Source organism: Juglans microcarpa x Juglans regia, chromosome 8S, assembly GCF_004785595.1.
Source record: "Juglans microcarpa x Juglans regia isolate MS1-56 chromosome 8S, Jm3101_v1.0, whole genome shotgun sequence".
Classification (NCBI taxonomy): domain Eukaryota; kingdom Viridiplantae; phylum Streptophyta; class Magnoliopsida; order Fagales; family Juglandaceae; genus Juglans; species Juglans microcarpa x Juglans regia.
Genome location: NC_054609.1, coordinates 17,471,284 through 17,485,252, shown reverse-complemented (window position 1 = coordinate 17,485,252; position 13,969 = coordinate 17,471,284). Strand labels below are relative to the sequence as shown.

General features: G+C 37.1%; 1 protein-coding gene across 3 annotated transcripts in view; it reads right to left on the bottom strand.

Moving 5' to 3' along the window:
• Positions 1-13,969, bottom strand: part of LOC121244447 (probable cyclic nucleotide-gated ion channel 20, chloroplastic) — a 39,323-nt gene that overhangs the window by 14,458 nt on the left and 10,896 nt on the right. For all 3 annotated transcript variants that reach the window (XM_041142520.1, XM_041142521.1, XM_041142522.1), the window contains 5 exons: positions 9,253-9,390; positions 7,838-8,083; positions 4,311-4,571; positions 3,542-3,687; positions 1,350-1,427 (listed from right to left, as the gene is read on the bottom strand). In XM_041142520.1, the coding sequence (XP_040998454.1) occupies positions 1,350-1,427; positions 3,542-3,687; positions 4,311-4,571; positions 7,838-8,083; positions 9,253-9,390 (869 nt within the window). The remainder of the gene's footprint in view (positions 1-1,349; positions 1,428-3,541; positions 3,688-4,310; positions 4,572-7,837; positions 8,084-9,252; positions 9,391-13,969) is intronic.

Here is a 13,969-nt window from a genome sequence, read left to right as displayed (position 1 = left end):
CCGTTAACTTTAATGGCCAAGATATCCATGATTTCCTTGTTTCAAATGCTCCTACTTAGCTAGGACATTCTTTGTACTGAACATGGCTTTTGCCTATTCTTTTATTAATATACTTACACTTATAAAAAAAAAAAATTATTCTTGGGGACAACACAGAAATTTTTTTTTTGATAAGTTGGGGACAACAAAGAAATTGAGGAGGCGATAGTGCATGTGGCAGAAATGACTCTCATAACAGCAGCATTAGAGGTCAATAACCACATAGATGTACTCATTATGCTCACAATAACCATTCTTCATATTGTTGTTAGGATTTACATGGCATACCATCTAGGTCAGCTAATCTGAGTGTTTATCACAATGATTTCCCCCTATCATCTAGACCATCTTCCAGCTAGGGCTAGAACACTTATATTCCAAAAGAACTGGCCAAGCTTACAATAAAAGACCCTTGGAATCATTACAAAGCCCAAAAACTTCTCCCTCTTAGGAAGTGTGGGAATATAACTTTCTAAGCTCTAATTCACGGCTCTTCCATAGATGTGGGGTTTTTACAATCTATCCCACTCAAATCTCTAACATTCGTGTCATGTCATTCTGTTGTGGCACGGGTAAGTCCTACACTTTTAGCTATAATTGCCTCTAATGTTATTTGTAACAAATCTAAGGAAAACACAACTTCTCACTCCTAGGTAATATGGGATCTCATTCAGAAAACTCTCATTCACCGTCCTCCCATGGAAGTAGATGTCACAAGAATGCTCAACTTATGTCTTGTAAATGAGCCATCCAATCACATTCACAGCCACCATTTCTCATTTAAGTACTACATCAATCTATCAATCCTATCATCTACTCTGGAATCATGGATTATTGATTTTGGAGCATGTGAATATACGAGTAGTTCATTTAGAACCTTGTATGAGTATCATTGAAGAAAATCTTCCCTCTAATTAATGTTCTCTAGCTAATGATTCAGGTTTGGGGACTACCAAACTTAGACAAATTTTTGGCCTCTTCTTAAAATGCGTAATTTTGCTGCAAAATATTTAGCAGTAAGTGTATCCTACTAGGAGTTTTAGGAACAAAAATTGGAATTAAATAGCTCAATATTGTTAGAGTACTTTTTTTTAACAAAGGGTTATCTAATATTTATGCAACTCTCTATCAATGGCCCACCACAAACTTTTGGAAGGAAGTGTTATGGTTACAATTTATCCAGAATGTAGGGATTTTTCTAGCAAAAGGAGCTAGTCCTAGTCATATGGTACTCAAATATTATACTATACAAGGAGAGAACTATGAAACGTGTTGATGAGAGTGTAAGCAAAATCAAGAGAATGGCATACCTCCTTAGTTCCTCTGGCAAGCGTCGGTGTCTCATCCATTGCTCAACATCACGACGTCTAAGAGACATTTCCAACCTCCTAGGAGATAACGACCAACAAAGCAAATCAACAGGTCAAAGAAGTCCAAAACTTTGCCAGCACATTATAAGTTCAAAACTTAAAACTGAATAGAAAATAGAAATCCGGATCTCTATGACCGAAATACTCAAGTCCTAAAACATATTTAGAGAACGAGATCTATTATTCATTTTTCTACATGAATCTTTGACTTCAAAACTAAAACAGAGAGAAAAATGTTATCCAAAAACTGAGTGGTGTTCTACATGCTTTAATTACTTGAAACATTATAAAATTGATGTTAATGAGATGATATTCCAACACAACACAAGAGAAGTATGACAAAAAAAGTTTCTGAAACTGTTTTGTCAAACATTTTTTTTTTTTATTTGATAAGTAACTGTTTTGTCAAACATTTAAAGGAACTCGTTTACCTATACTACTTGTTTTCGTAACCTAGGGGCCTAGAGAAGAACCGAAGGACTGACCGCCGAGTCCTTTTTCTTTCAGCACTGACCGGCTTGGTTGGGTCATCGGTTTGATGGTGCCAGTTCAAGAAGACTGAGCCGAACAGAACCGGTCCACAATATTTAGGATGGGATTACCATGCCATCCACACTCCATGAGTACATAATAATTTTCCCATCATTTAAGCACTTTAACTCAAGCCACCTTAGCCTTCATTTTTATTGAGCCCAACAGTTTTTCTTTTTGCTTCTTCAATAAGTCCAAGCTGCCGCTGCCAGCCATTGTGCCTTCTTCCACCGTAAACTCTCACCATCACTTCATCTATGTCCGTTAGTGCCTTATTTCTTTTTTCCTTTTCTACCCATATTTTGATGTTGATTTATTTGATTTTATGATTATTTGTGTTGCTTTGATGTTTGGGTAACTGGGTTTGTTTTAGGAGTTATGATTTATTATTTTGCTTATTTGACTTTTAAGGAACCAACGAAAGCAGCGGACCACACTGAGGGTGGCAGGAAAGTTGCCCACTGGCGTGAAGCAGTGAACCACCCCATTGGCATGGTCCAGTCAGCGCACCAAGCCCTAGACTGGGGTCAGTGTGGTCCTTGGTCCAAACCCCTTGCCAGACCAAGGGGATCATATTGCAGCCCTATCATAACCAGAAGGGAAGAAAAAAGGTGGCAACTACACAAGGGAAGAAATTATACAGAATGCACAGCCAGGCACTAGCTTATGTCCTATAAAGGTTTTTTATAGAGTAAGACTAGTGTCGAGGAAAAGATCCAAGAGTTTTGTCCATGTAAACCCAAAAAGAAAAAGAATAGGGGACATAAAAATGATCTAACATTTGATAACACAGATTTTTGAATGGATTAAATTCTAGCATTCATTATAATTATGATATTGCTGAAAATTGGAGAAATATATATATATATATATATATTTTTTGTTTCTGAAGTAGCCATCTCTAATTGATAATCTAGTCAAAAGTTATTAACTAAAAATTCCATCAGAAAATCTCAAAGACACAGCAATCTATAGGCAGCACAAATTCAATGATGAGAAGCAGATCGGTCATGTGCAGGTGAAATAATAGCATGCATGGGTATAAAATGTCAGATTTGGCCGAATACCTCTTTGAGGATTTTCCTTCTCATTATAAAAAATAGTTCCAGAAATAATTGCAAAGATAAGATTGAGAATTCAATTTGAATCTCAACAAACTACGTCTTTATCTTTATCTAAACTAACCTGACTTTATCCTATCTAAATATGTACAAGTTTAATTTAAATACAAGATAAGATTAGAAAATAAATCCTAATCTATTTGAATTTCAATTCTGCTGCATCCCAGTAGGAGATTAGCTGCCATGTAACCCTAGCCGCAACCCAATAAAGTAGGAGATTAGCTGCCATGTAAACCTAGCTGCCGCATCTTAGTAAAGCAAACCCTAGTTTTCCTTTGATATAAAAAAGACTGGCTTGGAAAGTATATTAGCCCTCGCAACTGGTATTGACAAGTTTTGCTATTCACTTAACTTTAATGGAGGATATATCAAAAGAGGTTTAAAGAAGATTAGTTGTATCAACCAACATATATGCTGCTCCCCTTCAAGTGGTCCATGAACAAAAATCTAAGAACAAGAACCAGCCACATTATATTGTACCTTCGTCCAAGAGCCTGAAGAAAGTTCTGCATATTTCCAATGAGTAGAGCAAAGAGCAAAAGGCCGAGCCCAATGATGGCCATGGTAAAAAGGACTTCCCAAACAAAATAACTCGGAGTTTGATTTCCAGCCAGTGTACTGATTTGCTTCATAAAATCATATACAGACATGCAGAGTCCGCAACGGGTGTAATTAATTATACATTTCAGAAAAAATGATTGAATCAGATACACACACACGCTTCTAATTATTTTACAAATGAAACATGCTGGGTTATTATGTAATACAATCTATAAACCGAATAATTTTGAGAGAAGTAATTTCATCGGGACATTCATAGCACTAATTGTCATTTAAAAGTAATCATAACATAAATGCAGAGCGGATGAGGAGACTTCATATCACTAATTGTCATTTAGAAATAATATAATGAAATTGTTGATGATGTGACTTCACAGCGTGCTTTAGAAATTATAAAATATATCTAATCAAGAATGTTATGTCCAAGTATGTATACGAGCAGCATTATAACATTTGTAATGTATTTTTTGTAAACCTCCCTGCAACACAAAACAATACTTATTTTTTTTCTGGATAGGTAAAATAAAATTTTATCGATAGAAGTAAGCAGGGATTGCCCAAGTACACAGGAGGCAAAAGCATTAGTTAATTTAAACACTATAAGATTTATTTCTGATAAATATCAAGTTGTATGGGTACACACGAGATAAACAGATACGGCAAAAACAGTATAAATAAAAAGAAATACCTGAAATCCCCAAAATAATGAATATGTATATCTGGTTATAATGCTATGTTCCGTGGTAAGAATGACAGCTTGCTCATAGATTCCATAAGAAAAACCATCTTTCGTAAAACAATCACTCGCTTTCTCATTGTTTTTCCAGATATTCCATGAGTGATTATAGCGAAATTCTTCAATGTCGCTGCCATGGCCACAGTCAATAAATCTTGTGCATGTTTTCATTCCAGAGTAATGGCAGGCTTCTCGAAGACATTGATTAACCCTCTGAACCAAGAAAGACGAGGTAAAATGAGAAAATTTGAATATTGTTGAACAAGAAAACTCCGTGCATATAGCAACAGAACAATTAGCCAACTAGAAACAAGAAGAGAGAATTGCATACTTAACCCTTTCATGTTTGAAGCATCACAGCCAACATAATGATATTCAATGAGATAATAAATGTCAAAAACCTTTTTTTCTTTGTGGCCTAAATGTTGAAAAATGTGGATCACTAATTTATCAGCAAATTAGACGTAAGTTCATTTTACTAGAGTGGCTCAGGATTGGGAAATTGGGCTATATGAGTTTTTCCACTTGTGCACATTGAGTATTGGTAGGGATGAGGCAGATAAGATGGTTTAGTTTCATTCAGGATGTAGGAAGTTCGCTGTTCAACCCTTACACAAGGTTTTGACACATCATAATCTTAATCCTTTTCCTTGGAAGCGTATATGGAGGTGCAAGGTGCCTCCCAACATTGCTTTCTTGTTTGGAATGCTTCTCTTGGAAAAATTCTAACCGTGGACAATCTGAGGAATTGAGGGCTTGTAGCTATGGATTGGTTGTGTGTAAAAGTGGTGAAACAATGGATCATTTATTACTTCACTGTGAGGTGGCCAGGGTCTTATGGGATGAGATTTTGCATAGGACTGGACTTGCGTGGACAATGCTTAGCAGGGTGGTGGATCTCCTTGCTAGTTGGAGAGGCCTTCAAGGTAATCACCAAACTGCTGCAGTGTAGAATATGATTCCCTTATGTCTCATGCGATGTGTTGGGCTGGAAAGGAATGGTTGAGGTTTTGAAGATGGAGATTACTCTTTGATGATTCTTCTTCCATACTTTATTCTTGTGGGCTTCTGTCATTGTTCTCAATGGGAGTAGTTCCCATGATATCTAGCATTCACTTCTAGATCCCCTCTACCTTGTGGCAGTTTGGGGATTAGAAAGTTAAGAATCTTCAATTCTGCTCTATTAGGGAAATGGCTATGGCGATATCCTTTGGAAAGGGATGCTCTTTGGAGGAATGTTATTGAAGTCAAATACGGGAGCATTTGGGAGGACGGTGCTCTAATGAAGAGGAGCATATGGGGCGGGAGTTTGGAAATGTATCAGGAATGGATGGGAAGATTTCTCCAACAATTTCAGAATTGAGGTGGGAAGGGGAACACGAATCAGATTCTGGTCCAATATATGGTGTGGTGATATCGCCATGAAGAATGCTTTCCCTTCACTCTATAGGATCACATTGGATAAGGATGCTTCAGTGGCTGATAACATGGTCTGTGAGGTTTACTAGAGCTGTTCAGGATTGGGAGGTGGGAGATATTACAGAACTTTACACAGCACTTTATGTGCTGAACCTAAAAGCTGAAGCAGAAGACAGGTTGCTTTGGAATCATACCGGGAACAACAACTTCTCGGTCAGATCCTTCTACAAGGTTTTGTCGCCTCATTCTTCTATTGTTTTCCTTGGAAGAGCATTTGGAGTAATGTTCCGCTCATGCTTTTTTTAGCTGGCTGGCCTCCCATGGGAAAATATTGACTATTGAAAAGCTGAGAAAGCAAGGATTCTTAATAATGGATTGGTGCTTTATGTGTAAAAGTAATGGAGAAACAGCAGATCATCTTCTTTTACACTGCAAAGTGGTTAAGGCTTTATGGGATGATATCTTTTCTAGGCTTGGCATTGCTTGGGTCATGCCTAGGAAGGTGCTTGACTTATTGTTATGCTGGAGAGGAATTAAGGGTAATCGTCAAATTGCGGCTGTTTGAAAGACGGTGCCTCTATGTTTAATGTGGTGTACTTGGAATGAAAGGAATGGCCGTTGCTTTGACAACAGGGAACGGTCAATGGAAGGGTTTAGGGACTTTTTCTATCATACATTGTTACTTTGGGCTTCAGCCATTGTATTGAATGGGACTAACTTTAATGACTTCTATGCTGAAATTCACAGCGCTTAGCTTGTAATTAGGTTTACTTCTAGATCCTAACTTGTAACTAGGTGTTTTCCATGTATACTTCTCGTGTACTTGGGACTACCCTATTTACTTCATAAATAAAATCATATTTACCTATCAAAAGAAAGAAGAAAAAAAAGTTTTCCAGCATACTAGAATGTAATTAGGTGTCTCGCTTTGTATACTTTCTGTTTACTTGGGCATTACCTAGCTTCATTCTATTCAATAAAGATTCCTACTTATCAAAAAAAAGAAAGAAAAAAAAAAGTTCTCGATTTTTTTATAAAGAAAATTTAACTTCAATCCAAACATCTTTTAAACACAATTTTTTTTTTCTATTTCTCAAAAAAGAAATCTCAAAAAAGAAATCTCATCCAATCATTTGCCAAAGTTTCCGTATAAAACACACACACAAACACAAATCCAAGAAAACACCTTTTGCAAAATTTTTATCTGAAATACTTTTCAATTGTACCTACCCCCTTCCCCAAACTCCAATGCAAAATACATATATAGAAAAGTTTTACCCAAGCAACTTCTCATTCTACTCGCCCACTTTCACAAAACCCAATATAGAACACAACTCAAGATTTTTTTAAAAAGCTTTGTTGCTCATCATCCTCACACACCACACACCACACTTTTTTTTAAATTATTTTTTATTATTTTATTTATTTTGGTTGTATTCTTCATAAACTAATTGATTTCATCTAATTGTCATCCATAGATCACAAATTTGGTAAGAGAAAAAATAAAAATAAATAAAAAAATTTATGTATGGTGTGTGGTGTGAGGTGTGAGGATGATGAGTAAAATTTTTCTTTGTTTAAAGATTTCTCAAATATTACAGAAATTCTCATTTACCAAACAGCCCATCTTCTTGGTTTTAATTTTAATGTTTTGTATTACAAATAATCAACTATCATGACAGCTATAAACGAAAACATCATGAGTTTTTTTTTTTTTTTCCCCTTAAAAAATAAAGAGAATAACATGAATGATACTGAGAACACAAGAGATGCAATGCTTATGTCTTTCTTTTCTTATTTTTGTTTGCATGATCTTTGTACTTGATATTCCTACTAGAAATCATTCAGCCAACACTTTGCATTATGCCTGAAATTCATTAAAGGCGACCAGAACTGGAAGATATTTCACTTTGGTAAACACTTCACCAACTAAACACATGCATTTACAGGGGAAAGAGTTTAGTTCAAATAAAATTCCGGAAACAGCAAGAAGAACAAAGTTGTATGAAAGAAAGAAAGTCCGAAAATCATCTTTAGATGATATGACAACCTCCACCCACCTGTAACCCAAAGAGGTACCAGCATGACCCAACAACATGGCCGGACAACATGAAAGTGAGAAGATTTATGACAAAATTTGCCCATGCTGACTCAAATACCAATCTGCTTGAAGACTGACCAGCCAGTAGAGGCAGAAACCTATACAGCTTAGGAATGTACTGAACAAGAACAGCTGTCCGTAAATGATTTTTAGCACTATTGGCTCCTGATCTCAAAGATTTTTGTAGAACAAACAATACTATGATCTGCAATATAAAAATATATATAAATAAAGAAAGAGAAGAAGAAGAAGAAGTTTATGACAAGAATCAGTAAATGGAGATTCACATCAATTAAATGTAGCATGTACTATAGCAGTACTCTGCAGATAAACCAAATGATCAACACAGGTAACCATCGTATAAATTTTAAATACAACACAGAGTTGAGAATATATACGAGTGATGCTAGAAACTACTCCATTATCCCACTTTTGTGACATGGCAGTGTTTAATAACACTGGGATCTTTATCTTTTCTAACAAAGATTGATACAAGGATTATTAAACAACGACACATTCAGTTAGCATTTTTATCTGTTTTACCAAGGATTGATATGAGGGTTATTGAACACTGCCACGTCAGCAGATTGGATAATATCGGGATAGTTCTGTAAATTCTAGCATTTTCTGGATATATGTACATGAACTTTTCTTTCAAATAAAGATGTTAACAAGCAATAATGAATTATATCCTTATGAAAAAACAATAGAAGGAAATAAATCATTATTTCCTGGCATACATACAATTAAATAGAAAACGAGATTGGTAGCTCTCGTCAGCTCTTGTCATTTCACCACACCTAAGAAAGTAAAAGTTTCTTTTAATAACCGATATCGTCAGAAAAGTTTGCCAGTTCCATAGCACTCTAGTCTGGCCTTCTGTACAGTGAACTTTGTTATTGTACCCACTCCACCATATGTCACAAGGGATTGTTCATCATTAAATACCAAAATTCTAATCAACCATCAATTAATAACACATTATAATTTTTAACAGGTACACGTTTCACTACACAGATCAAAACCATACCTTGCACCCTATATTATATAGTCCTTGAGGGTCAACATCCCACTACACACCCTAGATTAGAAACATCATGCACTTTTGTACATTCTAAGCAAATTTCAACAAATTATGATGGGAAAAAAACAATCTATTTAAAATAACTGCAAAAAACACAATTTAGAAGAAAAAAATTTTAATTTAATTAACCAAGAAAATGTTGCCCACAACAAAGTCCAGATTAAGATTGAAATGTGAATCTTCTTATAGAAAATTCCCTAGGCATTAAGCATATGGTTGTGACATATATGTTGATAGTGATGCATTTAAAGTTAATAAAGGGAAGAATAAGAGTGAGAGAGAACTGTTACTTGAGGAAGTGGTAAAACAACAAACAAATCAATGAAAAAAAATCCTCGAATATAGTTGAGAGCAATTTTTTTGGGATGATCAACTAACTCTCCAGCACCAACCACTCTCGACTCAGGGGCCACATAAGCCAACCTAAACTGCCCAAAAGCAAATTACATAAATTAGTCAGCACTATAAGAAGGGCTCCAACCAAATCTAATGATTGAAGGCATTGCAGAACATGAATAAAATTTTTATAAAGATATTACTTAAAAATTGAAAAATGAAGTTCAGTAACATACCATACATTTAATAAAAATAAATGAGGATGCATATGATATTTGCTATAAGATATTTGCTATAAGACGAATAAATATGATGGCAAAATCAAAGAGCTTTCTAAGGATTATGGAGAAAAGTGTAATAACCTATACTTCCTGTTGCTTGCTTTAAAGTGAAGATGAAAATTGAGACACTACCATTTTTACAAATTTTTACAACTCTGTAATATACCATACAGTCAATAAAAATAAATGAGGATGCATATGATATTTGCTATAAGACGAATAAATATGATGGCAAAATCAAAGAGCTTTCTAAGGATAATGGAGAAAAGTGTAATAACCTATACTTCCTGTTGCTTGCTTTAAGGTGAAGATGAAAATTGAGACACTACCATTTTTACAACTTTTTACAACTCTGTTTTAAATTGGGGGAATTTTTGTTAAAAAAAAAATCATTTTTTTTACAAAAATGCCCTCCTTTTAAAACAAAGTTGTAAAAAAGGGTTGTCTTTGCCATTTTCCTATTTTAAAACCCTTTATTGTAACACCCCGTATTTTAGTGTATTTTTACTGAAAGATTATTTTTATTTATTCAAAAATTTATTCTCTTATTTTAAGTTTATCAGATTTTTAGTGAGTTTATTTTTACGATTTTTAGTTTGTGAAAAATTAAATTTGATATGTTTCCTTAATATTAATTACTGTTATGCATTTAAATCTCTCTTTATTTTAAATTAATTGATTGTTGGATTTAATTATTTTGTTTTCATTTTATGATTACGTTTAAATTATTTTATTTGACTTGCTGTTTTAAAATCATTTTCGTTGGATAATTTTCTGTGACCCAAGATGTGAGGATTGAACCTCATTTCTTTCCCTCCATTTTTTCTTTTCCTCTTTTTCTTTCTTCTCCTTTTCTTTTCTCCCATTTCTCCCCCTGCTTCCCGCGCGCTAGGGCTGGGCTCTGACTCCAACGGAGTCGGAGTGCTCCTTTCCGACCTCCGACTCCGACAAGAGTCGGAGCCAAAGTGGAGCTCCGACTCCGACTCCGATCGGAGGTCAGAGCTCCAACCTCCTATAGGAGCTCCGACATAAGATCGAAGCTCGACGTGCGCTCGACGTGGCGTTCGAGCGGAACTCTTTCAGAGAGGTTCGCTTGACTTCCGCTCGACATGTCGCTCGAGCAGAACTCTTCCAGAGAAGTTCGCTCGACTTCCGCTCGACATGTCGCTCGAGCGAACCTCTTTGGAAGAGGTTCGCTTGACTTTCGCTCGACATGTCGCTCTAGCCAATGTTCAATACAACGTGTGCTCGACTTGCGCTCGACACCTCGCTCGAGCGCAAGTGTGCAGTAAAAAAAATTTCGGAGTCGGAATCGGAGCTTCTTGGAGCTCCGACTCCGACTCCGACTCCGAATTCCGACTCCGAATTTCAATGACTCCGACGAAATCGGAGCGGAAGTCAGACGGAGTCGGAATTTTCGGAATTTTGCACACCCCTACCCCGCGCGCACGTCTCTCTCTCCCTTTTCCCGTGCGTCGTTCACCAGCCCGCCGCCGTGTGCCACCGTCCAGCGTCACCGCCCACCACCACAGCTTCCCCTCCCGCCAGTCGTCATCCCCCACCAAGCTCGGCCCCTATCTCGCCGGCGTTCCTTGAGCCCGCGTGCCACCATCGCGTCATCTCCGGCCACAATTTCTTCACCACTTCATCTTCGACCTCATAGCAACCTAATGCACCCAATCCCAACTCCGATCCGCCACCGGTAAAGTACATCCAACTCCATTTCCGTTTTGGATAATTTTTGCACTTCAACCACCCTCTACGTCGCCACCCACGGCAAACCACCACCACCACTAGCTTCACCGACATCTCTAAGCCCTACCCTATCAATTTCGGGTCTTAGTTTGTCCCCATTTAAAAATGGGTATTTGAGACCCACAGCCACAGTGCATTTTGCACTGTTACGTTGCTGTGCCGCCACTTCTTGCAGCTCCGTAATCATTCGAAAATTATTTTATAGCACTGTAAGTATTTTTTCAAAAGAACTATCGTGATTTAAATATATTTTTGCACTAACTCATATTATTGTGATCTGATTGGACATGCCGGACTGAGTCCGAGGAGTTCGGGGGTCGGATGGATTGTGGACGGAGTTGTGTGTTTGGTTGGTATTGTGAAATGTTGGTTGTTGGTATGGTGTTGTTCATGTACATGGCATATTGCACGCATGATCATGTTTATAAAGGAAACTGGGTTTTCGTGTACATACATTTATGTTCATGTGTTTATTGAAAACTAAGTTTTCATGTGTTAAAGGATTTTGGGTGCGTGTGTATCACGACCCCAAGCCGAGATTGGGCATTATCTCGGTGGAGCTCCTCTGGTCACTCGGAAGCGGAATATACTGAGTGACGTCCCCTGAGTTGTCGCTGGGCGACAACGGGATCAGACGAGATGGTCTCGTGCCGACTTCGTGGCCCCTCTGCTGGTGGGGGCTAGAGGATGCTTGGCCACGAACGCGCTGGGTGCAAAACTGGGCATCGCTCATTGCATAGTGGGTGCTTGGCCACGAACGCGCTGGGCGCGGAACTGGGCATTGCTACGAAGCCAAGACGTGCGGATGATCCTTAGGAGAGATCATGATGCATATGGTTAATGGATTAATGGGCTGTTTTCTGGAAAAATAGCGTGTGTTGAATAAAAAGATTTTATATGATTCATTTTCTGGAAAAATGATGTTTTATTGATTTGAGTCATTTTCTGGAAAAATGACGGGTTATTATCTTTGGGCCAAAATGGGATTTTGGCGTGTGTTGAAAAATATCTATTTTCAGGGAAAATGATATTTTTGGATCTGACGCATATTTTGTCATATGCATGCATGTTGGTTGCATCAATATGTTTGTATCCCGAGAGTTGTTTGGTTTATACTTACCTGTGGTACCATTTTATGGTATCGCAGATTTTGATGCAGATGAGGATGACGAGCCTTAAGCTTGACTCCGTTGGAGGAGTGATCTGGGATTGCTCCCGTTTATCGAGATTAGCTTTATCAATTATTTATGTATTTGTTTGTAATATATTTTGGAATGACTATATAACTTTTTTAAAGATGATTTGTTTTGAATATTTGTATTTAAAAACTCTGGTACTTAGTAAACTTATTTATATTATCCGTTACGTTGTTTATTGTACACTGTTGCATATACACACACTTGGCACTTTCGTTGGGATGTGTGACCGTGTAGTCATCATCCTGACGTCACGATTCCTGTGTTTTTTTGTACGTGGGAGTTGGGACGTCACATTTATCCACTAGCCTTTTGATCGCATAAGTTGCATGTGAGAAATTGGAGTGGTATAAAATAAATTAAAAAACTTTAATAGGCTCAGGGTATTGTACAGTTAGGGCTGCAAAAAAAACCACCCAACTCGTGCTGACTGTGCAGCAGTTTAGTTCAATTTCAAATTCACTTAAATGAACAGGTTGGTTTGGTTATCGAGTTTATATATTTAACCCGATTATATTATGACCTGAACAAACGGTAATTCCACAAATAAAAATACAAGTGGCAAACATTATTGGCATGTATATGCACAAAACATACAATTTCCCAATTCAAAGTTTCCCCAAACTTACTTCCCCCAATTCAATATGTCCCTCTCTCATGTCTCAATCTCATATCGCCCTCAACATCAACCACCCCATCACCATTGCTGCACCATCAATGACAGCAGTCCGTGAACCCTTGACTACCCTCCCTTATTTGCGTACTTCAAAACCTCCTAGTCCATTTTTTCCAACCTCATTGACCTCCAACTTGTTCACCTTTAAAAGGGCCTCAACTATAATTCAACACTATAATATTATCAAAGTTATGTTTTTCATATGGGCTTTATAGATTGACCAAGGATTTGGATTTCAATTAGGCAGAATTAGAAGGGTAATTGTCATTTGGTCCCCAATGCTTGGGATTGTGGACCAAATACATTTCTAGTACAATCACTATTCGTCAAGGTCCTTATTGATTTTGCTTTCATACTTGGAGGCAGGTTTGTTCACAGTCCTGTTGTGTTTCAAGCACTTATGTGCAATGGCAGCCCAGGTTTATTTCTGTGCATGTTCAGGCTTTAATTTTAGGGTGGAATGGTGCAAGGCTTTGGGCAAGCTTTTGGCAGTTGCCGTGGGATTCTGGGGGCATTTCCGTCTGGGTAGCTCCTCCACAAAGGCTTCAGCATATAGTGCATATCAGGAGATTATTAAATGAACTAGCTAGTTTCAATAATAATAATAATAAAGGAAATAAAAATAATAGTAGAAGTTTGGGTTTAGAGAGAATAAAGAACTGAAAAGTGGTAAAATGGTAGATGATTCAAGATCTTATCCTGACCGCTTTTATGCAATTTTTTTTTTTACTGTTGCAATATATACAGCCTTTCATCTGACATT